This window comes from Eptesicus fuscus, chromosome 4, assembly GCF_027574615.1.
Source record: "Eptesicus fuscus isolate TK198812 chromosome 4, DD_ASM_mEF_20220401, whole genome shotgun sequence".
Taxonomy (NCBI): Eukaryota; Metazoa; Chordata; class Mammalia; order Chiroptera; family Vespertilionidae; genus Eptesicus; species Eptesicus fuscus.
In genome coordinates this window covers 36509773-36536668 of record NC_072476.1, presented here as the reverse complement: position 1 = coordinate 36536668, position 26896 = coordinate 36509773, and the positions used below count along the sequence as shown (strand labels likewise).

At 40.1% G+C, this 26896-nt stretch overlaps 1 protein-coding gene and 1 long non-coding RNA gene across 3 annotated transcripts in view; one reads left to right on the top strand and one right to left on the bottom strand.

Moving 5' to 3' along the window:
* LMNB1 (lamin B1) overlaps positions 1–26896 on the top strand; it is a 41163-nt gene that overhangs the window by 6387 nt on the left and 7880 nt on the right. For both annotated transcript variants that reach the window (XM_008141359.3, XM_054714940.1), the window contains exons 2-8: positions 11597–11753; positions 12314–12439; positions 14947–15117; positions 16754–16879; positions 21703–21923; positions 23231–23456; positions 24316–24420. In XM_008141359.3, coding sequence (XP_008139581.1) covers positions 11597–11753; positions 12314–12439; positions 14947–15117; positions 16754–16879; positions 21703–21923; positions 23231–23456; positions 24316–24420 — 1132 coding nt within the window. The remainder of the gene's footprint in view (positions 1–11596; positions 11754–12313; positions 12440–14946; positions 15118–16753; positions 16880–21702; positions 21924–23230; positions 23457–24315; positions 24421–26896) is intronic.
* LOC129148827 (uncharacterized) lies at positions 51–16764 on the bottom strand. Its single transcript, XR_008555799.1, has 3 exons — positions 16585–16764; positions 5165–5208; positions 51–159 (listed from the first exon to the last, which is right to left on the bottom strand). It is a non-coding gene; the product is annotated as an uncharacterized LOC129148827 (long non-coding RNA).

Sequence of the window (26896 nt, the reverse complement as noted above, 5' to 3'; positions counted from 1 at the left end):
TGCTGGAGAGAATTTGACAACAGCCTCCACTGAAGCTGGTCTTTAGATCCATCCAACAACAGCTCTCTGATCTAAGATACAGCTACCAGTCCGAGTTTATATTTCATTGGAAGCTTTTTTGGGGTTTTCAAGAATGATGATGTATGCCATCAGTCAGCACTTGAAAGAAAAAAGTAAAGAAAGATTGACCTATTTCAGAATTTCAGTATTAACCAAATATGCAGGAAAAGGAGATACAACAAAATTGTGTTGATTTCAGTAACTAATTTTGTGGCTGCATACATTTCTTTTTCCTTCAGTGATAAGGGTCCATAATCTTATGCAAAACCCCTGCTGCTAGATGTGTTTTGGAAGTAAGAACAATTCCCATTTTAATAAGGTCATATGATGCATATACTGTGTATGACACCCCCAGTGGGGTCTAGGGTAGCACGTCATCCTGAAACAGATATTTCTGCAGGGAAGGATATTAATAGTCACAGTAAGTGGAGAAAGACATCTAAAAATAGACTCACATTCATTCAGGTCTGGTTTTGTTACCAAATGAATTAATGTAAATATAAGTTTTAGAACTCTAAAAATGCATAAAAGAGATTATCAATTTGTATTTTGTTATTTTTTTCTTTTTAAAATTTATATTTTCTCTCTCTTTCTCTCTTCCTCTCTCTCTTTCTCTCTCGCTCTCTCTCTCTCTTGCTCTCTCTCTCTCTCTCTCTTCCTTCCTTCCTTCCTTCCTTCCTTCCTTCCTTCCTTCCTTCCTTCCTTCCTTCCTTCCTTCCTTCCTTCCTTCCTTCCTTCCTTTTTCTTTTTTTTTTTGGTTAATCCTCACCTGAGGATATTTTCCCACTGACTTTTGGAGGGAGTGGAAGGGAGAGGAAGAGACAGAGAGAGACATCAGTGTGAGAGAGACACATTGGTTGGTTGCTTCCTGCATGCACCCCGACCAGGGCCAGGGAACCTGCAATTGAAGGACATGCCCTTAACTGGAATTGAACCCAGGACCCTTCAGTCCACAAACCGACGCGGTATCCACTGAGCCAAACTGGCTAGGGCTTCAGAACTTTACTTTTATTCCTCATTTGGTTTATGGTAGATATTAAAGCTTGAAAAACTGCAAAATTAACTGTAGGTTTCTTTTTGAAAATTATAACTGAATTAGAAAAATGGTGATGGGGGCTCATTGGTATGTCTCTAAAATAATGAATGCTGTAGGATCATTTGAGATGTTGAGCAACTCACTGTTCCTTCATTAAACACACACACACACACACACACACACACATTTGAAAAAGGATGGCCCAGGAAACAGTTGTTAGGCTTGAAAGCCAATGTTTTCAAAATAATCTTTGACATATTGTACACAAATTTTGTTAATAATAATAGCATAATTTCATATTTTTAGAAACAATTGATGCTTTAAAAATATAATTTACCTTATGAAAATAAAAGTTTTTTTTCTCCAAATAGAATAAAGGATAATGTTGATTATGTTTTCTCATGATACATGTGGATCTGAACGTTTGTAGACTTTCTACCTCCATCCACAAGCATCATTGATTTGAGAAAGATAGTTTTGAGGTAGAAGGATCCAGCATACTTAGTGTATTCCTTTGGGGAAAAACAGCATTTGTTACTACATTAGTAAGGAAACTACTGATGGGAAATTTGTTTGTTTTTAAAATATATTTTATTGATTTTTTTACAGAGAGAAAGGGAGAGGGAGAGAGAGTTAGAAACATCGATGAGAGAGAACCATCAATCAGCTGCTTCCTGCACACCCCCTACTGGGGATGTGCCCGCAACCAAGATACATGCCCTTGACTGGAATTGAACCCAGGACCCTTCAGTCCGCAAACCGACGCTCTATCCACTGAGCCAAACCGGCTAGGGCAAGGGAAATTTGGATTTGTGTGTTTTCATAAGTAAGAATGCATGTGCATGCTGACTTGCTACTAGCAAGTATGACTGGGACAATGTCCATCACAATGGCTGAGATAGGGTAGTATCAAACAAAAGCTCCACCTGAAGTTGCAATTTCCTGTTTTTGGTGACTTGGGATAGGCACTTAGTTCTTTGAGCCTTTATTTCCTCATCTGTATAATTGGGGTAAGGAGTAAGCAATAGTTTTGGCTGTTATATGTGGGGAATTTTTGAAAGTTAACGTTTTTATTACATAAAAATTATATGTTCATTATGGAAAACTACAAAATACGGATAAAACACCAAGAGGAAAATAAAAATCGCCCTTAGTTCTTTCTCCCAGAAATATAAGTCCTAAAAGTTTTCCTCTCCATCACATTAACAAAAACAATGGGTTGATGATAAGTGTGGATATGTAACCTGTATTCATCACTATTTTATGAACATTTTACACGTCGGTAAATGTGTGATACCATTACTGAACATATTTTGAAGATCTCATCACTAACCTTTATTGGCCACTTCACTTTGCTGTGACTAAGGCTTTGCAGGTAAGTACAGCTACCCAATTTCTCAGAGGCCATAGGGGCCATGACAATATTAGGATTTTTCCTCTGGTTAACTGAATGGTTAAATATTAACTAATTTACTGGTTAAATGTTAACCACTAGATAAAAGTTATACAATTTTGCCAATTTTTGATGCCACTAGTAGCAGACGAGTGTCCATTTCCTATTTGGATGAATTTAATTTTAATTTCTGAAGGTTCTTGGTCATTTTTATTATGCTCATGTTGCTAGCATAAAGGAGTAAAAAGATAAAAATTCAGGTTATAATCTTAGATTTCTACCAATATTTTTGGTATAGGCCTACATGAAAACTGAGGTTTTCTTTAGCTAATATATTTAAATGGGCCTTTTTAAATTTAATTTTTGGCCATCAGTAGCTTTTGGGTTTATTGATCATAGATAGAATTACGGCACTGTTATTGTTGGGTCTTGTATCATCTGATCTAAACAATTCATTTGTAAATATATAAATTGAAACCTAGAGAGATTAAAATACTTGTGTAAGATGCAGGACAAGAGCCAACATTCATTTTGTGCTTATTGTGCTTGCCAGGTACAATGCTAGATGCTCTATAAACACTCTTTTAAACCTTATGATAACCCTGGTGATAAGTGAGGAAACTTGAGGCTTCAAGTAAAGTCCTTTGCATAGGATTACTTAGCAGATAGATAAATGGTGGTTAAAATAGATTCTAGCTCCGTCTTCGAGCATTGTGATAAGGTTTTTACCAGTATTGCCTCATTTAATCCTTACCTCAGCGCAGGTATTATTCTGATTACCAACTTTCATGAAGCAGGCTCAGAGTACTGTCATCTGTTCTTGGGACTTGTCTTACGCAGATGGTTACTTTTCAGGTCCGTTTGGCGGTTGCTTTTGGAAATGGTACCGTGTGTGTGTGTGTGTGTTTAATTTGATAGTTCATAGCTCCTAGGATTGTAATTTTGGATGTCAGGAGAGTGTAGTAATGGAAGCCATAGTTTCAACTAACTCGGGGCTTTGTTTGCTAATTGGGAAAGGGGTGAAGATGAATTATTGAAAGAGAACTCTTTTTTTCCTTCCTTCTTAAAAAGCTACTCTCCTGCTTTACTCAATGCTTTAACAATTTTAAAAGAAATTAAAAATCTCGGTGTAATCTTTAGTAGTCATGATAGAAATGTTCTTTTCATTTATATTAAGCACACATTTGTGGAACAGGCACTATGTGCCAGGCCTTGAGCCAGATGCTGGGGATAGAGGGCTGGGACGCTCAGTCCCTGTTATCAAGTTGCTTCCAGTCTAGTGTAGAAGGTAGACAACAAATACTACAGTATTGTGATACTTTAAATGTGATACACTATTACAGTGTAATAAGTGCTGAGCAGTAACCACATAGTGCTATGGGTGGACAGAGACTACCACCCAAGGCCGACTAGGAGCTTTGCAAAGGTTTCAAAGATGTCTCAGGGGAATTGGGGAGGTAGTGATGTCTGAGCTGAGTGTTGGGAAGTAAGTAGGAGTTGACATCTAAAGGAAAACATTGAGAGAGGGTGTTGTCCTGGATGGCAAATAGGTCATTGAACTAGAGCCATCTATACTAATAAAAGCCTTGGGGGTGATCAGGCCAGCAGGGGAGCAGTTAGGGGGCGATCAGGCAGGCAGGCAGTGAGTGGTTAGGAGCCAGTGGTCCTGGATTGTGAGAGGGCTGTCCGACTTGCCAGTTATTCCCCTAAGGGTCTGAGATTGGAGAGGGTGCAGGCTGGGCTGAGGGATACCACCCTCCCCCCAGCCCCCGTGCACAAATTTCGTGCACTGGGCCACTAGTATATATATAAACAAGGTGTTTATATATAGGGTTGGCTTTTATGTAATGAGGTGCCTCAAGAATTTTAGGCATAAGAGTGACATATGTATGGCTATTCTGTGGAAGGAAATAAGAGTAGAGGTAAAAACACTAGTAAGGACACTTGGGGAGTAATGAGGTGACTCCTGAACTGAGGTAGGCAATGGAAAAGGACAGAAAGTAGATTTGTGGGGTTAGGAAGAATAGAATCTAAGGTGACTATTTCCATGACTAGGTGCCGGGGGAGATAGTGTTGCTCTTAACAGAAATTGATGGGGAAGGAACAGGTTTGGGGGACCGTACTCAGGATTAGTGACTGAGTGGACTTCCAGGTGGAGATGTCAGTGGCAATTTGGAGTACCTCTCCTGAGCTCTGAAGAGAGGCTTGGATTGGAGCATGGGTGATATTTGGGGGTAGAGAAAAGAGAAGAGGGGCAAAGTCAGAGACATGGAAAACATCTACATATGAGGCCGAGGCCGAGGAGATGGTAAATAATAGCCCGAGAGGTAGGGAAAGAGTCGAATCATCACCATCTGTCCCCCCTATACCTTCTTCCACCTCCCCCCACTCCTCTGCCCCCCACAACATAGGGCTGGAACACTGTAGAATTTACCTTCTTTGGGAGCTTTAATGTCTGAGGCCATGACTAGAACGACTGAATTTAAGAAAGCAGCACATAGCTGCAGTTCAGGACCAGGAAGCTGCCACGGCTGTTGTGTGGACAACTGCCTCGTGACACCCAGCAAACAAAATGGACTGTTTCAGAAAAATTTCACCCTTATGAATATAGGTGCAAAAATTCCCCCCAAAATGCTAGCAAAACAAACCCACCCATGTGTAAAAGGATTACGTACCATCACCAAGCGGGATTTGTCCTGGGAGTGCAAGGTTGGTCCGTCTAGGAAAGTCAAGAATGTAACACACCATGTTAATAGAATGAAGCACAAAACCCCTATAATCATCTCAATAGGTGCAGAAAAAGTATTTGACAAAGTATACTACTCTTTCATAATAAAAATACTCAAATCAATAAAAGGGAACTTCTTAACCTGATAAAGGGTTATCTTTGAAGAATCTAGCTAACTCCATACTTAAGACTGCCTGCTTTCTCCCTAAGATCAGGAATGAGGCAAGATTGCCCACTCACCACTTTTATTCACCATTGTACTGGAGGTTCGAACTAGGGCACTTAGGCAAGAAAAAGATATAAAGGACATTTGGATTGGAAAGGAAGAAGTAAAACTATGTCTATTTACAGATGATAATCTCATAAGTAGGAAATCCTAGGGAATCCATAAAAAAACAGAAAGATCTGGAGAGCTAATAAACAAGTTCAGCAAGGTTACAGGATATAAGAACAAGGTACAAAACTCAATTGTGTTTCTGTACACTAGCAATAAACAGTCCAAAAATGAAATTACAAAAACTCCATTTTCAACAGACTCAAAGAGAATGAAATGCTTAGGAATAAATTGAACAGAGGAAGTGCAAGACTTGTACACTGAAAACTATAAGATATTGTTGGAAGAAATGAAAGAAAACCTAAATAAATGGAAAGACATTCCATGTTTATGGATTGAAAGACTTAATATTAAGATGGTAATTCTCCCCCAGTTGACCTACAGATTCAATGCTATCTCTATCAAAATCACAGCTACCTTTTTTTTTTTTTGCAGAAATTGACAGGATGACTTTAAAATACATATGGAAATGCACATAAAATACACATTTCATTCAGCTAAGCATTTGTGATATAAACTGATAAAGGAAATGTTATTAGAACAAAATTGGAGGGAGGACTCAATTCCTGTTTTCAAAATGTACTGCAAAGTTACTGTAGTGTGTGTGTGTGTGTGTGTGTGTGTGTGTGTGTGTGATAGACATAAGGACAGAAAAACGTCAGGTTTTAAGGACCTTGCACGTTAGCAGAAAAATTGCGCAAGGGCAAAGAAGGTGGCCCCAAGACACTTTTCTTCTTTTATATACTTATAGATGCATTAGAGAATCTAATTTGTATCCGTATTTGTAAGGGTTATTTCTGGGCTCTCAGTTCTGTTTATTGGTCTGTGTATGTTTTTGTTCCAATATCATACTGTTTTGATTACTATAGCCTTGTAGTATAGTTTGAAATCAGAAACTGATACTTCCAGCTTTGTTCTTTTTTCCTCGAGATTGCTTTGGCTATTTGGGATTTTTTTTTGTAGTTTCATACAAATTTTAGGACAGGAAGTTTTTGTTTGGGCATATTAATAACTTTATCTTAATAAAGTTTCAAAAATAAAGTTCCAGAAAAAGGCTATTTTCTCTCTAAAAGCCCGGGCCATGGCTAGATAAAGGGCATGTTCATTCTGAAGGGTGAAGAGAGCCTCAGAAGCTGAATGATCTGATAGTCACTGGAATAACCAACTAGTGTTGAGTGGTGTTCAGCTGCCATGAGACAGCTGTTCAGAGGAACCGTAAGGTAAATTAAAGCAAAGAGCTCAAACAGCCGGTCTGATTGGCCCTGTTCTCCATATAGAGTGGGTCTGTTTTGAGGGATTTAAAAATCCTTGTTTGCACCCTGGCTGCTACGGCTCAGCTGGTTGGAGCCATGTCCTGTTCGCCATAGGGTGATGGGCTCTATTCCTGGTCAGGGCAAAATCCCAGGAGGTGAGTTTGATGCCCAGGCAGTGCATACAGAAAGCAACCAATCACGTCGATGTTACTCTCTCTCCCTTCCTCTCTAAAATCTACTTTAAAGAAAAATCTTTGTGGATATGATTAAAAATAACAATTTTAATAGAACCGTTTTTGCTAAGTCTGGTTTTTAAATCCCTTAAATTTAGAATGTATAGCCTTTTAAAAGGCTATAGGATTAAGTCTATGACATCAATATTATACCTTGGATGGATTTTTCCATAAGCACCGATACTTCCAACAGATTTTATTCATTGAGCAAGCATTTATTAAACACAAATAATTGCCCCTGTCCACTTTTTTATATATGCAGTATCATAATCTTTGGCAAATTTTATGGAGATGACATTTATTAGCCAGAAACTAACTTTATATAGCTTTTTCTAGGTATGTTATTCAGCCAACTAAGAGATCATTTATGATTTAGGTCTCTGAAATTGAATTGCTTAATGTAACTCTGTGGGGTTTTTGTTTTGTTTTAAAAATATTTTTATTGATTTCAGAGAGAAAGGGAGAGGGAGAGAGAGATAGAAGCATCAATGATGAGAGAATCATTGATTGGCTGCCTCCTGCACGCCTCCCTACTGGGGATCGAGCCCACATCCCAGGCATGTGCCCTTGACTGGAATCGAAGCCAGGACCCTTCAGTCTGCAGGCCGGCGCTCTGTCCACTGAGCCAAACCAGTTAGGACAGGGCATTCTTAATTAGTATAGAATATCAACTACATTTTTTTCCCCTTTATTTTTGTTAATCCTCACCCGAGGATATTTTTTCCATTGTCAACTATACTTTATAAATCTCTCTCCCTTCTGCAGTTGGAATATTGGTTCTTCTGTAAACATCTACAGTAAATGGGTATGTTTTTGACTTATATGTAGTGTGCATATTTTTAGTGTTAGATGCACATGTTGAATTTAGGTGAAAACACAGAAAGTCCTACCTTATCTGGAGGTAGGACTACCTTAGGCAGGTCAGTCATACTGAACAAATCCAGTTATGAAACATAGTCAAAGAGGAATGCCCACTGGCCCTGTATTCCTGTCTAAGTCGCTCTCCGTTCCTGGGCATTGTCAGTTGTTCATCTGCTTGGGTGAGAGCTGCAGCCAATTGCTGTGTGTGGTTTAGGATGTCAGTTCTGCAGGTTTCTGCACTTAGTTCAGGGACTGACAGTTAGGTCAGGACTTCCTGCAGGACTTTTAATGAATGAAAAATAATATGGCTGTTAGAAAACGGACAAGATTATGTTCAAGATGTTAACTTGCTGCAGGGCCTTGGTATTTTGGCAGCTTATGTGGCCCATAAAACTCACTGATTCATGGCTTCTGATCGAGTGTAATCTTATGAATTTTTTCATTATCCATCTAACCTAGGAGATTGGCCGACGATAGGGAGGACATCTAGGAATGCAACTTTTAGAGATTATAAAAGTATCACAGTTATTTATTTATTTTTAGGAAAATACATGATATTTTACATAGCATAAAAAAGGCAGAATGGGCCGAAACCGGTTTGGCTCAGTGGATAGAGCGTCGGTCTGCGGACTGAAGGGTCCCAGGTTCGATTCCGGTCAAGGGCATGTACATTGGTTGCGGGCACACCCCCGTGGGGGGTGTGCAGGAGGCAGCTGGTCGATGTTTCTCTCTCATCGATGTTTCTAGCTCTCTATCCCTTCTCTCTTCCTCTCTGTTAAAAATCAATTAAAAAAAAAAAAAAAGAGGCAGAATGGGTTTTGGGGGAGACTATTTGAGACTACCATTTATAAACTATAGAGGCCCGATGCACGAAGATTCGTGCAAGAATGGGCCTTCCTTCCCCTGGTTGCGGCACCACCTTCTCTCAGGCCAGAGCTGCCTTTCTTCCTTCCCACACTGCCCAGAGGCCTGGAGCTGGTGGGGCGGTGCAGAACGCCTGCATCGTTGCCATGGTGATGACACAAGTGTCCCACCCTGCCCCGGCCCGGCTGCTCAGTGCCTGTGTATGCAAATTAATCTACCTTCTTTGTTGGGTTAATTTGCATACTCACTCCTGATTGGCTGGTGGGTGTTGCAAAGGTAAGTCAATTTGCATCTTTTTCTTTTATTAGTTTAGATTGTCCATGTAGAACCCTCAATGAGTTCTCAGTCTCTTGAGGTAGCTAAGTACTTGCACAAGTACAGACTTGTATGATAAGTGTAACATAGATGTGCAAGAAGCAGACATAGTATCCAACTCTCTTCCTCTTTCCCCTTGAGCCAGGGCATGTAAACATGGAAAACAATTTTAAGCACACTTCTAATTCTGATTTGTATCTTCCTAATATGTTCAGTAATGTCAAAGTTACAGCTTTAGGAAAGAATCTGTAATGGAACAATGTATATTTTTACAAAATAACAGCGGTATAAGTAACTAAGAACTTGACATCAACTTTCAGCTGTTACCTTGGGTGACTCCAGGTACCACACATTTATAGCATATCCTACTCATCCCCTTTAGTCCACTCCTTGTCATATCTGGTCATGATTTTTGTTGAAGAAGCCAGGGTATTCTAGTCATTAGGTGCACTCTCTTAATTTTTTTGGCTCCTCGTATTTCCTGTACTCCACAAGGTGTTGCGCAGTATCTTTCATTTGTGGTTTAGCATTCTGGATCTGGAACCATGTACATTAATTATATCCATTAAATCAATGAAGTAAAACACAGAATTGGAGGATCTGTGAAGTTGGAGTGATATTATGTGTCTGTGTTTGTGTGTGTTCAGTATCCTTGGTGGGCTATTTGGTTTCTGGGAAGCGCGGTTCACTCCCCTGCCATTGCAAAGTACCACATTATGATATGAGATTTAAATATTAAACAGTGGTGCAGTAGAGTGTTCGTAATTGTTAAGTAATTTGAGCCAGTAGCTTTTGTAAATATTGTGGAATACATAACATTTTAAAAAATCATATGCATTATAATATGTATTCCTGCCCAGCTCTGGTCATTTCAACAGTGGGATAAAATAATAGCTCCTCCACAAGCATTGATTCTGTTCTGTGGAGTTCCCAGCTAGGACCCAGCAATTGTCATAACAAGGCATTCTTTTTGGTTATAAATTAATGACTACATGGGATTAAAAAAATATATTTGATTTTTTCCCACAAATCTTCAGTGAAAGGTTGCCACCTTGTGGTTTTTTTTAAATAAAGGATTTAAGAAAAACCTGATATGACTGCTGAGATTTTATGAATATAGTTGTTTTATGATACCAAAATGAGTAAGAAAGGAATACTATTAAATCTTCTCTTTATATTTGCTTATCCTTTGGACAGATTTGTTCACTTTATTTTAATATTACAGATTTAAAAAAATTTCTGTTAATTAAAATTTTCTCTTTAGCCCACTCAAACATTAGTAGTAGAAATAATCTTCTACAATTGCAGTTTTAATTAAGAGCATATATTGAGAATTTTGATATTAATTTCTAATTAATGACAATAGAATTATTTGAATGAAAAAATACTTTTCTTTAAGAGGTAATTATTTGACAAAATATATCCAAAGGAGCCTTAATATTATAATATAGAACTCCAGTTAATAAAAAGTGACATTTAAAAGAAAAAGAAACCTCAATTTAGATCTCATTTTTTGGGTAGTTAATAATATAAACTAAAATAATTAATTTTTCTTCAGAGACTCTAATTTATAGTTAAGGAAGTCCTAAAAATCACCTCCTATGTAAGGAATGGAAAGTGCTTGCAAGCTTGGGGTCAGTTAGTTCTTATATCAAGGGAGTTTCTATATGATACCAAGTTACAAAATTGCTTTTTATAATAACTTTATTTTCACTTGTTTAATCTCACCTTATATCTTGATTTATAGGTCCTTTTCATCTTGGTTTGTAATATTCATTGTATTAAAAATAATAAATATTTATTTTAAAAAAATGTCTGAGAATCATATATACATGCCTGCATATATGTCTCATACATGCCAACGCCCCCACCACCACATCAATGTTGGTTATTAAACATTTACCAGCATACTACTGGATGGAATCCATACAATATTTTAACAATGAAAAACTGAAGGGTACAGTTGGGGGACTTAGTGGTAAGACTGTAGGAATAGAACCCAAAACCACGACTGACTTTGCCTCCAGGCTGCAGGCCCCTCTGTGTGTTTGACGGCAATGGCGTAAGAGCCCCTAGTGGATGCGATAGCCAGTAAGAAGTTAGAAGAAATTCCGTTTTTGTTTTATTTTGATTCCTCCCCCTCAGTGCATCTTTATACAAGAAGAACTGAATTGTGATTTGACTAATAGATTAAGAAATATATGTAAAAAAAGAGAGTCTTCTTACAGAAACATGTAATTCCTTTTTATAGAACAAGGGGCACATGTGTTCTTTCTCAGAGATAACCAGGATTGTGGTACATTGGTCCCCGTGGACTTCTGTTGGGAAATTACTGAAAGGGAAAGCTGTTGTCCACCCAAAACTGGAGATACAGTGCTCCTGAATTGCTTCTCTGATTTTAGCAGGTTATGGCAGCTTTTAGATAAACGGCCTCTTCCGTTTCCCCCTAAGCAGGGTGGGAGAAGGCCTCAAGTCAGGGGTAGAATTTGATGTCTTGTGCTTCCTCACTTGTCTTGCAGTTACGCTAAGAAAGAATCTGATCTTAATGGAGCCCAGATGAAGCTCCGAGAATATGAAGCAGCACTGAATTCTAAAGATGCGGCTCTGGCCACTGCACTTGGTGACAAGAAAAGTTTAGAGGGCGAATTGGAGGATCTGAAGGATCAGATTGCCCAGGTCAGTAACTGCTGCTCTTGAGCCATATGCGGCAGGGTAATTGCCTTACCTCTCTTGGTTGATTGATTTTTAAGTTTATTTTGTATTATTTTAAAAAATTTATTTTGATTATTTTATGGCTTATCTGATGGTCTCGAGGTAGCTAATATTCAAAGCACCTCCACTCTTTAGTCACTGTGTCTTGATTATGCTCCTTCTGCTTCTTGCTCTCAAAGCCTATTTCATTGTAACAAAATGTGAGGTAGGAAAAGAGAAGGTGTCATACGGTGCTCTGCCACAGGAAACGATGAAAGTGGTAGCTAAATCTTGGGCTTGCGTTTGAAATGTAAGTCAGCAGTCTCTGTTCATTCCCTGCTGCCAGTTACCAGATTTGAGAGGTGTTTTGGTGTGGCACTCTGTGGGTGAGACAGCAACTGAACACACAGTTAAGGATAAAAGTTACCATGAGGGACTCTCATACATAGAAGTTGTAATACTTGTTTGGATTCCATCCATATCTATTAAGTTTATTACTATATGATTGCTGTATAATTTCCATCAATTCTTTTTCCTTATGTTAGTTGGAAGCCTCCTTGACTGCTGCCAAAAAACAGTTAGCTGATGAAACTCTGCTTAAAGTGGATTTGGAGAATCGCTGTCAGAGCCTTACCGAGGACTTGGAGTTCCGTAAAAACATGTATGAGGAGGTAACTATGTATAAGTTTACTTTTTCAAGGAACGGAGGGATCCCAAAAGGCTTTGTTATATCTTTATATGTAAATAATGGGAGAAATTTTGTAGGTAAATTTTTCAAGGCACTGCTGCCAAAAGGCTGCGAATGAGAAAACAGGTATGATTTTACTTCATCTGATTTATAAAGGCTTAGTCACAGCAGTTAATTACCGTTTAAGCATTTGTATTAGTTGTGTATTACTGCCTAACAGATTACTCCAACACTTAGCAGCTTAAAACCACAGACCTTTATTATTTCACAGTTTCTGGAGGTCGGGATTCTGAGAGCTGCCTCCCTGGATGGTTATGCTTCAGGGTCTCTCGTGAGGTTACAGTCAGGCTTTCTCCTGGGCTGGAGGAACTGCTCCCCAGCTCATTCACAGGCTGTGGGCAGGAGCTGTTAGTTCTACGAGGGCTTCTCCCGAGGGCTGCTCACGGTGTGGCTTCTCCCAAGAGCGGCGATGAGGGAGGAGTGAGAGCAAGACAGAGGCCTCATTATCTCCTGGAAGCTCATCCCAGAAGTGATCTGTCTTCACTCTCCATCTCGCACTCCCACCATGGCGCAGGGCGTGAATGCCAGGAGGCAGCAGCCGCTGGGAGCCTTCTTGAAGGCTGGTGCCCATAGCACTTATAGCTGTCTGTGTGTATTTTAAGGTATCATTTACACGCCTTAACTTCTGTGGTCAAACCTTGGGGGCTGAAGGCAGCAAGTGTTGCCAAAAAAGAAGTAATAAAATTGGAGAAAGGGAGATGTATATTTCCTCCAAATTGAAGAGGGTTGGCATGAACCCAGAGCAAACATGCAGTTAAGTAATTAAATGTTTGTAGCGGTAATATAATATTGAAAACAATAATTAACAATGATTTGAAAATAGGAATTTATTGTATAAGTTAAATTTTTTATTGTAGAAAAATATTAGAAATCTGACCACTTTCATAATGATAGAGTATTAAAATAGGTATTGTTGGGACTAAGAGCACTCCCAAACATTCTGCCTTTGGGCAACCCTTGAATTGTTTTTTAATTTAAAAATGAAATACTTGCTGTTTTTTTTTCTTCAAGCAGTGGAGAAGATCAAAATGGAATATTGTGTGTGAAAGCTACTTGTAAACTAGTGATACTACTATATACTTGTTAACGACAGTTTTGCTTTATAAATGGAGATATTTTTATATTAAGTTGACGACATCTTTGTTTTGTTATGTTAAAATTGTTTGTAATGTACCACCACTTATTCTGATGCTGTGCGTGGACTTTCATCTCAGCTTTCTAATGTACATCGTTGGGGAACATCTTGTTAGCTTTTGCCTTATTTGAGAATGAATTTAAAATATTCCCTTTTTTTTTTTTTACATGGAAGATATCATTCTATTCCATAAATATACCTAAGTTCCTTATCAGGAACAGTAAAAGGGGCAAGAATGGAAGGAGAAAACCAGGAAGAGGAGGAAGGGAGGTAGACAAAGGGCAAAATTATTAGTATGTGCTCAACATTTGCTGAACTAAACCTTTCATTTGCATGCTTTTCACTTCATTAAAAAGATGTGAGCCCTGGGAGGTTAATAGCAGAACTAGAATTTGAACCTGGTTTTCGGGTTCTGTCCAATGCATTTTCCTCTGCAAAGAAGTGTTAAAAGAAAGATGAGGAAAGGCATAGGAAAACACTTGCGGTAAGATGATACGGGAACAAGAACTTCAGTGGGTTATACCCCCCTCTTGTGGCCTCTTTAATTATTGTCATTAAAGAACGATCTGTTGTATTTTCAGAGCTGGAAGCTGGAATGGAAACTTGACTCCCGGGCTTGTGTTTCTAGACATTCTAGTTTTGGACAGTTCCTTAAAACGTAGAGCAAAAGATTATGCCTACATTCTATTCTTTAACAGTGAATTGTCACAAATACTCAAGATAGTAAAGTGCTAATGGTTAAGATTCTGTATCAGTTGGTATTGATACCTCAGCAGCAGCTCTTACAATAACTCATGTAAATTAGCTTGCTCTGCCTATTATTGCATCTTAGTATGTCTAAGAAAAGAGTTTTATTATGCACAAATCTTCTAGTTGAAGTTGTCCCTACAAGTTGAACTTTTCATGTGGATTTTTCTCAGAGGTGTCCTTAGGATCATCAATATGACAATTTAGAAAACCGATTACTATTCAGTGTACATAGTTATGCATAATTGCATGGTACTTTAGTACATCTCCCAGGTCATTTCTTGCCTTCAGAGAAATAAATAGCTGTGCTACTGAAAAGAAATATAAAATTCTCAGGGCTTGAGATGCTGCCATTTCTTTATTAGTTTCATTCTTGAAATCTTCTGATTTGAAAATGAAGGCAAAAAGCTATACTCACATGCCTGCTAGGACAGATGCGAGGGTGGGTGCCTAAAACTCCAGGTGGCTCTGATGCCACTCACACTTGTACCAATGCCGCCATGGTAAGCAACTTGATTTTATATATTCCCCCCCCCCTTTCCCCCCAGGAGATTAATGAGACCAGAAGGAAGCATGAAACTCGCTTGGTAGAGGTGGATTCCGGGCGTCAGATTGAGTATGAGTACAAGCTGGCTCAAGCCCTTCACGAGATGCGCGAGCAGCACGATGCCCAGGTCAAGATGTACAAGGAGGAGCTGGAGCAGACTTACCACGCCAAAGTAAGGGTCGCTTCGGTGGGCAGGTTCAAACTCTGAGACAGGGGTCCTCAAACTTTTTAAACGGGGCCAGTTCACTATCCCTCAGACCATTGGAGGGCCGGACTATAGTTTAAAAAAAACTATGAACAAATTCCTATGCACACTGCACATACCTTATTTTGAAGCAAAAAAACAAAACTGCAAAAACACCCGCATGTGGCCCGCGGGCCGTAGTTTGAGGACGCCTGCTCTGAGCCATGACCTCAGCCACCTGATGTTTGCTCTGTTCTAGTTTTCTTTTTTTAATTTATCTTTGTTGCTAAAAGTATTACAGATATCTCTCTTTTCTCCCCAGTGACTCTCCTCCTCCCCCACCCGCTACCCCCTGGCTTTCACCACATGCTAAGTAAATGTTAACTAGAAATTATTAAAAGGAAGTAGGATTATTCTAATTTTATCTGAGATGAGGGTTTATCTTTTTGTTCCACTGATCAGTCATGTCATGTCCTAGCAGTAAAACCCAAGACATCTGAAAACAGTTTTCTTTCAATAACAAGTGCTAATCACGCTGTCCTGTGCATCCATACGATTATAAACGAACGCTGGGCTGCATTTAGTTCTGACCTCCATGGCATCAGCGTACACACAGTTGGGGCTTTTTTGAACAAAGGCCAAATGGAAAGTCTGACATTTCTTCCTCTGACACTATTATTAATTGAAAAAATATTATAAAACTTGTATTAGCAGACCATGCAAAAATCCATCAAATCACCAACGAGTACAAGCTTTCCTAGGAAATGATATTACCCCAATGTGGTAAATGTTACATGTTTTGATTAGAAAGAATTATTAGTGAAGGTTTAGAAAGTTAGGGTCATAGAGGTATTGAAAATAATATCTGTTGCATGGCCTTACACTGTTCATGTGCTTTTAATCCATTTTATGATGCAGTAGTTGGTTGGTGGAAGGGAGAGGTCCTTTAAACCCCATATTCAATTGCCCAATACTTGTTCAGTGCAAGGCATTGTGCTGGGCAGTGGAGGAGTCAAAGTAAGGATCGGTCCATCACATGGACTGTGGCCTCAAAGGAAGCCAGGGGAGAGACGGCGTACATGAAAGCGTGCTGAGCACATGCAGAATAAATATTATGGGCATTTGGAGGAATAGGATATTGAATTACCTGAGGAGCTGGGTTTTTTATTTATTTTTTATTTATTTTTGCTTCTGAAAGGAAGTGTTTCTCTCTGGTTTCAAGTAATTTATCAATTAGTGCTTTCTGCCTATTTTCTTTATATTCTGTATTATTTGGTGGGTTAGAGATATGCGATGTTTGTTTTCCTACATGGTTAAATTGCTACTGTCCAGTCTCCTTTTAGCAGTATTATCCGAGACATTAGAGATATAATGGACAAAATGTTGGAATAAGACACGTTGGGCAAAGACCCAGGTATGTGAGCATTGTTAAAGCTCACACATTGAAACACTTACGGTAACTTTTCCCGTGTCAGCCAACTTCATGATGCTCTTCCTGTTTCATCAACCAGTTACCAGCAGGGCTGAGGTTTGAAATGAAATGCCTTGAGGTGACTCATGCTTCCTCATTTGTGTGTTCCATTTCACAAAGATAAGGCTGACTATCGCTTGCTTCTCCTTTTAGCTCGAGAATGCCAGGCTCTCGTCAGAGATGAACACGTCTTCTGTGAACAGTGCCAGGGAAGAACTGATGGAAAGTCGTATGAGAATCGAGAGCCTTTCATCTCAGCTTTCTAATCTACAGAAAGAGGTAAGTCAGCATCTTCCCCTACGAGGAACCTGAAGATGAACTTGAAGCCACCTCCGCCAGGGTAGTCCCCCTGGCTTTGCTCTGCTCGGTGCCACTTTTCAGAGAGGGTGGAGTTTGTCTGCGTTCACAGGGCCGCCCAGGTTTTTTCACTTTGCATTGCCAAACATCCTCCGAGCTGAAGACTGTTATTCCTAAATTAGTAGATTAATCTGCTGCTCACCTTACTTACTTGGAAAGTAACCTCAGTTTCTGTTTTTCTTAAGGGAGGAAATTTTGTTTTAAACTTTCCACATCAGATTAAACTTTATCTTATTCTTGATTAAACTTCTCTTTTTCTTTATTCCTTTTTCTCTGATTTTAGTGAAATCTTTTTCTTGATTATAAAACTGACAACATTTATTGCAGGAATTTAGAAAACAAAGTAGACAGTGACTTACATAAAATAAGGTAATATAAAAAAAATAAAATTGAAGCTTTTATAGTGCCTGTATGTGAACTTTATTACTGACACCATAAGTATAAAAATTATTTTAGACCTATTTTGTCCTGGTAGTATTTTGAAGTTTTCATGAAACAGTAAGGCTGGAAGGACCTTTGAGTTCGCTCAGCCCGACCATAGACCTAGGTGAGTTTAACAACTCGCCCAGAGACTGCAGACTGATCAGTGGGTTTCTTCCCTAGTTTCCAGTTTGTTTGTTTTTAAATGTTTTTATTGATTTTTAGAGAGAGAGGAAGGGAAAAGGATAGAGAGATAGAAACATCAAAGATGAGAGAGAAATGTCATCTGTTGGTTGCCTCCTGCACGCCCCCTACTGGGGATCAAGCCTGCAACCCAGGCATGTGTGCTGATGGGGAATTGAACCAGTGACCTCCTGGTTCATGGGTCGACGCTTAACCACTGAGCTACACTGGCCGGGCTTTTTCTTTTTTCTTTTCTTTTCTTTTTTAAATATGTCCAATTCTTCACTTTACGTCTCGATCTCTTCAAAGATTTTCTTTTAGGAATTTAATACTCGTTTGTGTGTTTTTTCCGTTACAGCATCTTAACAGGTACCTTTCCCAAAACAGGCCTCTTTGTTCTTACTCTGACTTGACATTTACTACTTTTTCTCCATTTAATAAATTATATTCCAGTTGTCCCTTCTGCAATTTTACGTTTCCCTAGCTTTTCTTATTCATGTCTTTGGCTGCTGTTTAATCCACTTGACTGCGCCCATCAGATATGTGCCCATCCTTGCAAGTTTTTTTGTTAACTTCAGTTTTTTTGTTAACTTTCAGTTCAGTTAGGCAGGACCCAGGGGATTTTTGGAGCTAACTCCTTAGGACATAGGAGAGGAGCACATCCTTCAAGCAGAACAGTTTTACATTTCTCTGTTTGGGGGGGGCGGGGGGGGGATCCTTTCCCCTGTTCATTACTGGTACCAGATTTTATGATAAATAATATACCTTGAGGAATATCTCCATTCGTTGATAAATTTTAGTCTTAGAAAGATCATCAGAAACGAAAAGCCATCTCTCAATGCTTTCCTGTTGTACACCTTAATAGCCTTAATGTTGAGTCATATCAGTTTCATCATGCTGCTTCTTGGGCCACAGAATTTCCTTTCAGTTATGACTCATGTTAGCGAAGTACTTCTTAAATTTTATTTACAATGGACATAGCCTTTAAAATGCTGACTTTAGGAAATGTTTTTAAATACTACATGTTAGCAGTATTATGTTCTGGAATTAGGAGTTTTACATATTGCTTACAGCATTTCTATCATTCCTTTCTAGGCTTTTTACTTTGGCCAAGTCAATTGGTTGGTCAGAGTCTCTTTGTATGCAGGCGTGTCCAGTGGCACTTTGAAAGCATGTCTAATTTTTGTTTTTCTTACACCCAGACTCTGGAAACTGCTATTGCAACTAGAGCATAATAAACTAGTGCAATAAATTGTTACAAACTATAAAATAAAATAAAAAACAAGACCATTAGAGGTCAGTCATAAAATTTTAGAGTTCGAGGTGGGATCTTACAGATAATTAGGCCTCTTCACTTTCCAAATGTGGATCCTGGGTTAGTGAGTGCCAAGGGTCTCTTAAGTAGCTAACAGCAGAATTGGGAGGGAGAATCTAGGCCTGCTTCTCATGTCCCGTTCTATGTATTTCACACATAACAGATGCAGTGCAGCTATTTAAAATATAATTTAAATATTTCTATTTAAACTACAAAATGATTCAGAATAACTTTTAAACCCTTTTTATCCTACATTTTGATTTTTCTCTCTTAAGGAACTCTGGAGCATCAACGACAGACCAATAGGGGCGTTTCAGGGTTTACACATCCAGGCGCAGAGGTTCTCTCTGAATCTTGGGAACTTTACGTCTCATCAGCCCCTTTAGATTCCACCTTGTTGCCTGTTCTGTCTACCTCCCACATGGGAGTAAGGTGAAGAGATTCATTGAAGAAGAGACATTTTGCACTTATATATATTTTTTTCTTTTAGAGGAAAGAACATATAAGAAACCTGAGAGGAAAAAACGTATTTCTCAGTTTATAGCATTGTTTTTGCAGATGCATCTAAGTGCAAGTTCTCAGAGGCAGGGATTATGTTTGGTATCACTATTATGAAGAAGGCCTGCTTCTGATACGGAATGTCAGATGCTGCTCTGAATTGTAATTGATTGATTGATTGATTATTTTTTAAACAACTTTTTTGGGGGCGTAATTCTAGGTTTACCGAAAAGTTGGAAAGATGGTCCAGACAGTTCCCCTGTCTCCCTCCCCCCGTTGCCCCCATTGTTAGCATTTTGTTCATGGTCAGAACTAAGACCTGACAGTAGCTAGACTCCAGACTGTTTGGGTTTCACCACATCTTCTATTGTCATTTTTCAGCTCCAGGGAACCCCTCTCCTGAGTCTCCTGGTCTGGGGCAGTTTCTCAGGCTTCCCTTGTTCTTCTGACCATGACAGTTTTGAGGAGCACTAGCAGGCATCCTGTAGACCAGTGGTCGGCAAACTCATTAGTCAACAGAGCGGCAAACCGTGGCTCGCGAGCCGCATATGGCTCATGAGCCGCAGTTTGCCGACCACTGCTCTAGACTGTCCCCGATCTGGGTTTACCAGGTGCTTTTCTCCTGATTAGCCTGGGTCATGGGTTTAGGGGCCCTTCTTGTTGCATCACATCAGGGACGACGTGACGTCCACGTTACATCCCTGGTGATGTCAACCTTCCCAGTTGGGTAAAGTGGGAGTTTGCCAGGTTTCTCCCCGACCAGATTACTGTTCTTCCCTCCCCACACTCATTCTCGAGCTGTCAGGGGTGAAGGGCAGGGACTCAGCTCCACATCCTGAGGTGGACTGTCTGCATTTATTAACTGGAACTCTTAAGTAGAGGTGTGGTTCTTCTGCCCTGTTGACACATTTATTTATTCGTGTATTGGTTCCCGTCAGGGTGGGCTCTGGATATTTCACTCGTTGGGTTATGATCCAGAACTACATCACTTCACCAGCTTCGGCCACAGGAGTTCCTCGGGTGGGATGCCACGGCCCCCCACTTTGGAGCACTTCTTTACGTCCTGGTGCTCTGAGGTGCTGCAGGCTCACCTTGTATCTACCCAGCCCCCACCTCAGGTCTGCCGTTTCTCCCAGGAGCCCTGGTTCTCCTTGCTGGAGAAGGCACATGCACATGAGATCGGGCTCTGAGTGTGCTCACTGGTCCTGGGTGTCGCCGCTTCTCGGCCCTCCCGCAGGCCGAGCTAGGTCATCCAGGAATGTACGCTAACCCGTGTTTGCGCACTTATTTGCCTCCTTGTATGTATGTTAAGCTAAAGACAAATTCATACTGATGCCTCTGACTCCTACCCTGTACCTCAGGGTTCATTTTAGGCTCCCTTTCTCGCTTACCCGTAATTTTTCTCTCTGAGAGTAAGAAACCTGGTTTCTTCTATCCTGTTGACTGACTTGTTCAAGCCCAGTGTACATATAAAGCAGTTTCACAGTTTATTGCCCACACCCCTGCAAGCAATAAATCTCCCTTGTGGAGCGCAGTGTGTCTGCACTGCGTAGCGTTCCTTTTATCTCTGGGCTCCCAGGGCCTCAGCTGTCCGTCTGTCTTTTTGAATTGATTACCTTTGTCACTTTCTGAGGCTACTGAGATGAATTCTGTCTTGGAGAAATATAGAGGAATAATTACCTAGTGAGCCACAAGGTTTCTAAGATGAACTTCCTGGCATAGGATGTATAATTTCTCATTTTTTAAAATACCAAACATGAAGTTTTTATATTTGCAATAATATTTTGCAGAGCACTGTGTTAGACTTCGCGGGCTGGGTGAGCACGGGAGAGCACAGCAGTCCCACAGGGACACCCCCTAAAGGGACAACCAGAGTCCCTGTGTAGTCCCCAATAGTTCCAGCAACTCTCAGACTACCCGCCCCTGTGTTTTCTTCTGTCAACGAGTTACTTATCTTTTTAGTTCTTTACTTTGGTTGGTTGATACTTCTGAGCTAAAAGGATTGTAGGGGAGCCAGACTTGACTTTGATTAAAACCATAGTTTAGAATTCTGTTTTATTTGGTCAAATATGGAAAAATTATATGTATGTTTATGACACATTTGATGGCTATATCTTTTTTAAAAGGCATTTCCTGCGGGCTGCATTTTATATTGGAGGAATTTTGGTTTTTAAATTCTTAAAATCAAAATCTCTTGCATTCTGATGTTAGACATGCCTTAGGTTTCTATTTGCTTTCCAACCCAGGCAGTGGATCGTGGTTTAAAATAGCCGCCTGTGCTAATGTGGGAATGTTCCTCGAAAGTCAATGTGTTCCCTTGAATCTGCAGTCTAGAGCCTGTTTGGAGAGGATCCAAGAGTTGGAGGACTTGCTTGCTAAAGAAAGAGACAACTCTCGGCGCATGCTGTCTGACAAAGAGAGGGAGATGGCGGAAATAAGGGACCAGATGCAGCAACAGCTGAGCGATTATGAACAACTTCTCGACGTAAAGTTAGCCCTGGACATGGAAATCAGTGCTTACAGGAAACTCCTAGAAGGCGAAGAGGAGAGGTGAGCAACTCAGGCGTCTACCTTATGGCCTACTTTTTGCCCCACCCTTTTTATTTAAAGAAGAGTAAATAGGATTGGGTTATATTTTAAAACAAGGTTAACTTTAAATATTTTCTATGTCATTTCTTTTAACACCTAGGTGTTGAAATGTTCATAGTAATAGATCATATTTCTATGTCAGCAACAAAAACTGTGGCTCAAGCAGTCTATTATTATTATTATTACTAGAGGCCCAGTGCATGAAATTTGTGCATGGGGGGGGGGTGTCCCTTCAGGCCAGCCTGCACCCTCTCCAATCCGGGACCCCTTGGGGGATGTCCGACTGCTGGTTTAGGACCAATCCCGGGGATTAGGCCTAAACCGGCAGTCGGACATCCCTCTCACAATCCTGGACCGCTGGCTCCTAATTGCTCACCTGCCTGGTCACCCCTAACTGTCCCCCCCTGCTGGTCTGATTGTCCCTAACTGCCCCCCGCTGCTGGCCAGGTTACCCCAGCTTCCCCCTCCCTGCCGGCCTGGTAGCTCCTAACTGCCCGCCCCCTCGCTTCCCCCCCCCCCCCCACCCGCCCTGCTGGCCTGGTCGCCCCACACAGCCTGCTTGTTCAGTCATTGGTCATCCCTCACTAACCCCCCTGCCAGCCTGGTCATAGGCAGCCATCTTGTGAGGGCATGAGGGTCAATTTGCATATCACCTCTTTATTATATAGGATTATAATAAATGCTGAACTGTGTCAGGATGGAGTCTTTCCTTTGAGATTTAAAATGTTTTGATAATTTAATAAGTTGTAAAATATCAGATTTGCTGAAAGAGTCTTTATACTTATTTTTCAAGTCAGGATTAGTGTATAAATTCTTTTAACACCTATTCTCAGAAAAAAGTTCTAATGGGAAAGTGTCTGATTTAGAATAAAAAGCCATTCAGTTTCAGTATTGCATACAGTTGTGATTATAATTTTGTAAAAAGGAAAATGCAGGCATGACAAGATTTTAAAAAGTACAGTAAATATAACAATGTTTGTGTAGGGTGATGGTAGATGGGACGATTTCCTCCCGTTTTCCAAACCTTCTGCCTTATGGTTATATTCTGTTCCTGGGGAAAGCATTCAAATTACTATTACTCTAAAGAAAATGGATGGTGGAGATCCTCGTGCAAAGAAGTCTATCTTAGTTAAGATGTGCACCGGCTTTGTCTCACAGATCGCCAGTCATGTTTTGCTTTAGGAATGCACGTGCAGGGTTTTAATACCCACTTTTAAGGCAGGAGGGGAAGTATGTTTCATAAACGGAGCATTCTGTTTCCTGTGTAGATTGAAGCTCTCGCCGAGCCCTTCTTCCCGTGTGACAGTCTCACGAGCATCCTCAAGTCGCAGCGTGCGCACTACTAGGGGGAAACGGAAGAGAGTGGACGTGGAAGAATCAGAGGCGAGCAGCAGCGTTAGCATCTCTCATTCCGCCTCAGCCACCGGGAACATCTGTATTGAAGAGATAGATGTTGACGGGAAATTTATCCGCTTGAAGAACACGTCCGAACAGGTAAAAAACAACGCCCCAATTTTTCCCCCAGCAAGACTTTGCTGACTGGTGGGCTATCTTGCAATTGTAATAGCTCCTCAGCCTTTACTTGGATTTAGTGGTCTTCACCTAAATTCGTGGAGAAAGAATAAATTACACCAGGAGGGGGAAGTGGAGTTGGTGCGCTAAGTGGTTTGAAGATTTCCTTCATTAGCCCTTCCTTACAGAAGAGCCAGGGCCTTTGTTCACTCCTGGTCATTTTGTCACAGTGGCCTTCCCAAGGATGGATTATTGTTACTCCCTGCTCTTGCGAGATTTCTGAAAAACTTGGAGTGTGGGTGTGAATGGAGGGTATTCTTTCACAGCCATTAGCTTCACGCAAAGAAGGAAATATGAGCCAGACTCAGGTATTTCCTCTCTAAATGAAGGAGTGAACGAATGCTAATGCATCTGGACCACTTCTGCCCACATTTAATCTGCAGCGTTGTCGAAGTTGCTGTTTTGCTGAATGACAAAGCCATATTTTCTTTTCTTTTTTTTAAAAATTTTTTTTTATTTTAGTGGGAGGGAGAGAGAAGGTGGGAGAGGGAGAAGGAGAGAGAGAGAAATGTCGAAGTGAGAGTGAAACATCAACTGGTTGCCTCCTGAATGTGCCCCTACTGGGGATTGAACCTGAAACCTTTCGGCCTATGGGACGATGCTCCAACCAAGTGAGCCACACTGGCCAGGGCACCATATCTTCTTTTTATTATAGGAAAATAGGAATCATGGGAGTCAGCCATAAAGCTAGATTAACTTCCTTTATAGACTCATTTGTTTGATTATTCCATAGCTCTCTGTGTATTTGAAGTGACCTTGTTTTATTTTCTTCTCTGAATAGGATCAACCAATGGGAGGCTGGGAGATGATCAGAAAAATTGGAGACACATCAGTCAGTTACAAATATACCTCAAGATATGTGCTGAAGGCAGGGCAGACTGTTACAGTAAGTGAATTTAGTCATCATTTAACTTCATTGTCTTACCTAGCAATATTTCAGGAAAATGTTTAGCTTAAAGAGAAGCATTTTAGAAATGGGCATTAAAACATCTTTGACATTATTAGGAAATCACACATGCTATTAAAGACTTTAAAAGTTCTGTGTTATTGAGAGTTGCAGTTGTCTATTAAAAGTGGAAGAATGTACCTATGAATTCTTTCTATTTTGTCTACACGAGTAGATGTAAAACAGCTGTCTCCTGACTGGTAATTGGAGCCCAGGGTCATTGAGAAGATAGTGCTTGACATAGAGAACAGTTAGGAAGACCATCTGTTATGCTGGGATCTGCCTTACAGCGACAGCCTTTAGTCTCAGATGAGCATCAGAATCTGGGCAGTGCTTAGTGTCCAGGCCCCACTCACCTTAGTCACCATCTCTAGTGCTGGGATAGGGACTACTTATGTTCTCAATAGAAGTCATTAGGTGATAGGCACTGCTTAAACATAGTATTTTACCAAAAGTTACACGTGGCTTTTACATAATATCAAAGGCTCTAGATTTAGAGAGATGGGCTATGTGCCATTCTGATTTGTTTTGAATTCTAAATGGTTCTCTACTAGTGACTAAATTATCATTTGCTCATTTTTAGAGAATTTTCATTGATCGAGCACAAGGTTCCTTTACTCTACTTAGTAAGTAGCTTTAGCAAACAATATGTTAGCTTTGATAGAGACCTTTAACAAGTTACTGTTTTCATCCCTAAAGAATGTAGAGATGACTCTTTTTATCAATTCTTTTAAAAAATATTAAACATGTTTTAAATTTTGATGGATATAAACCTTACTTAGTGTCTAAGATCAAAGGCTCAAGAGGTTAGAACTTCCCTTTTAAAAGTGTATTCATAGAGCTTGATGCCACATTGTGAAAATATCAGATGCTAATTTTATAATCATGGGTAAAAATGGGAACAAATACCCTAACCGCATTATCCCTTCCTCTCCGTAGTAATTACTATAGTGAGAAAATTGCTCAGTTTTTATTATTTGTCTAATGGAAGCTGCATAATGTAGTGGAAAGCACCTAACATTTTAATTCAGAAGATTCAGATTTGAGTGTGCTCTCTATCTCTTTAAAGTAATGTGAAGCCATTATGCCAATCACTGCATTTTCCACTGCATATAGTTCCACAGGACTAAACAGATATGCATTCTGTAGGGCGAGGGGAGAAGCCAGTTGTCATATAAAATACTGGAATGCTTTTTTTTCCCTCTAGTCGATAGCATGAAATGTGAGAAGAAGCTCCTTGTATCATGGTAGTGATAAGTGATTAATCTATAAAATTGTATGAGGCGATAGCAAAGATGAATTTAAAACTCTAGAACAGAAATAAGAGAACTGCAAAGGTAATTGTAAATTTTCTTGTAGCCACATTAAAAAAAGTAAAGAAAGATGTGAAATTAACTTTAGCACTACATTTTATTTAACCCGATATATCCACAATATTACCATTTCAACACGGGATCAATATAAAAAATTGTCAGATAGTTTACTTTTTTTCGAACTGAGTCTTCCAACAGATGTCCTTCCTGCGTATCTCCATTTGGACCAGCCACACTTCTGGTGCTCACAGCCACATGTGGCTGCCATATCGAACAACTTGGCTCTGAGACATATTTATTACTTTTAGGTTAAACTACCCAGTAAGATTGCTGATATTTTATGATTATTATTAACACGAAACCAACCATGCGATTCCGTGTGGACTAGTGAAAAGTATTGCTCGCAATTAGGAAAACACTATCGTTCCACATAATCTGGAAGGCTGCCCAGATGCATTCCTTTTCCAGTTTTCTCCCAGTACATGCCCCCTGGCCCTTGCCATGTGTAATGCCGATGGAAGGCCTGGGAGCTGCAAGTGGGCATCTAACGAGGAAGGGCTCCTCATCAGTAATTCATAGATTTTTTCCGCATTTGAAAGTATACTGGCCTAGACCATCTCCAGTCTTCTTCTGCCATCAGATAGCCCGTTGTGTTGTAAAACAAGTTACTGGTAGAGAACTTTCCTAGTTTCATGTGGTTCTTTAGGACAATCAGGACAGGTCGCCGTGTCCCTAAGGTGAGGACACTGAGGTGTAGAGGTGTAGTGACTTGTCCAGGATTCACACCTACGTTTTCTGCTCTAAAGTTTCCTCCACTTTACCCATATTCTTCTGCCAGTAAGTACATTAAAAATATGGCAGAAATTTCATGCTGATGAAAGGGAAAATGTGATTGTTTTCTTGGTTTTGCCTATTTCAATAGCAGTCATATTCCTGTATCTTTTTGGAGTTCCATTTCACACGGTTCCTGGTTGGAGACATACCACTTTCCATGAGTATTCTCGATAGGCCGTCTCCCCCAGAAGGTCTGAGAGGAGTTAGTCCTCTCCTTGATCCCTGCTGCAGCAGCTGGAGGACAGATCCTGTGGGAGGGGTCAGAGACT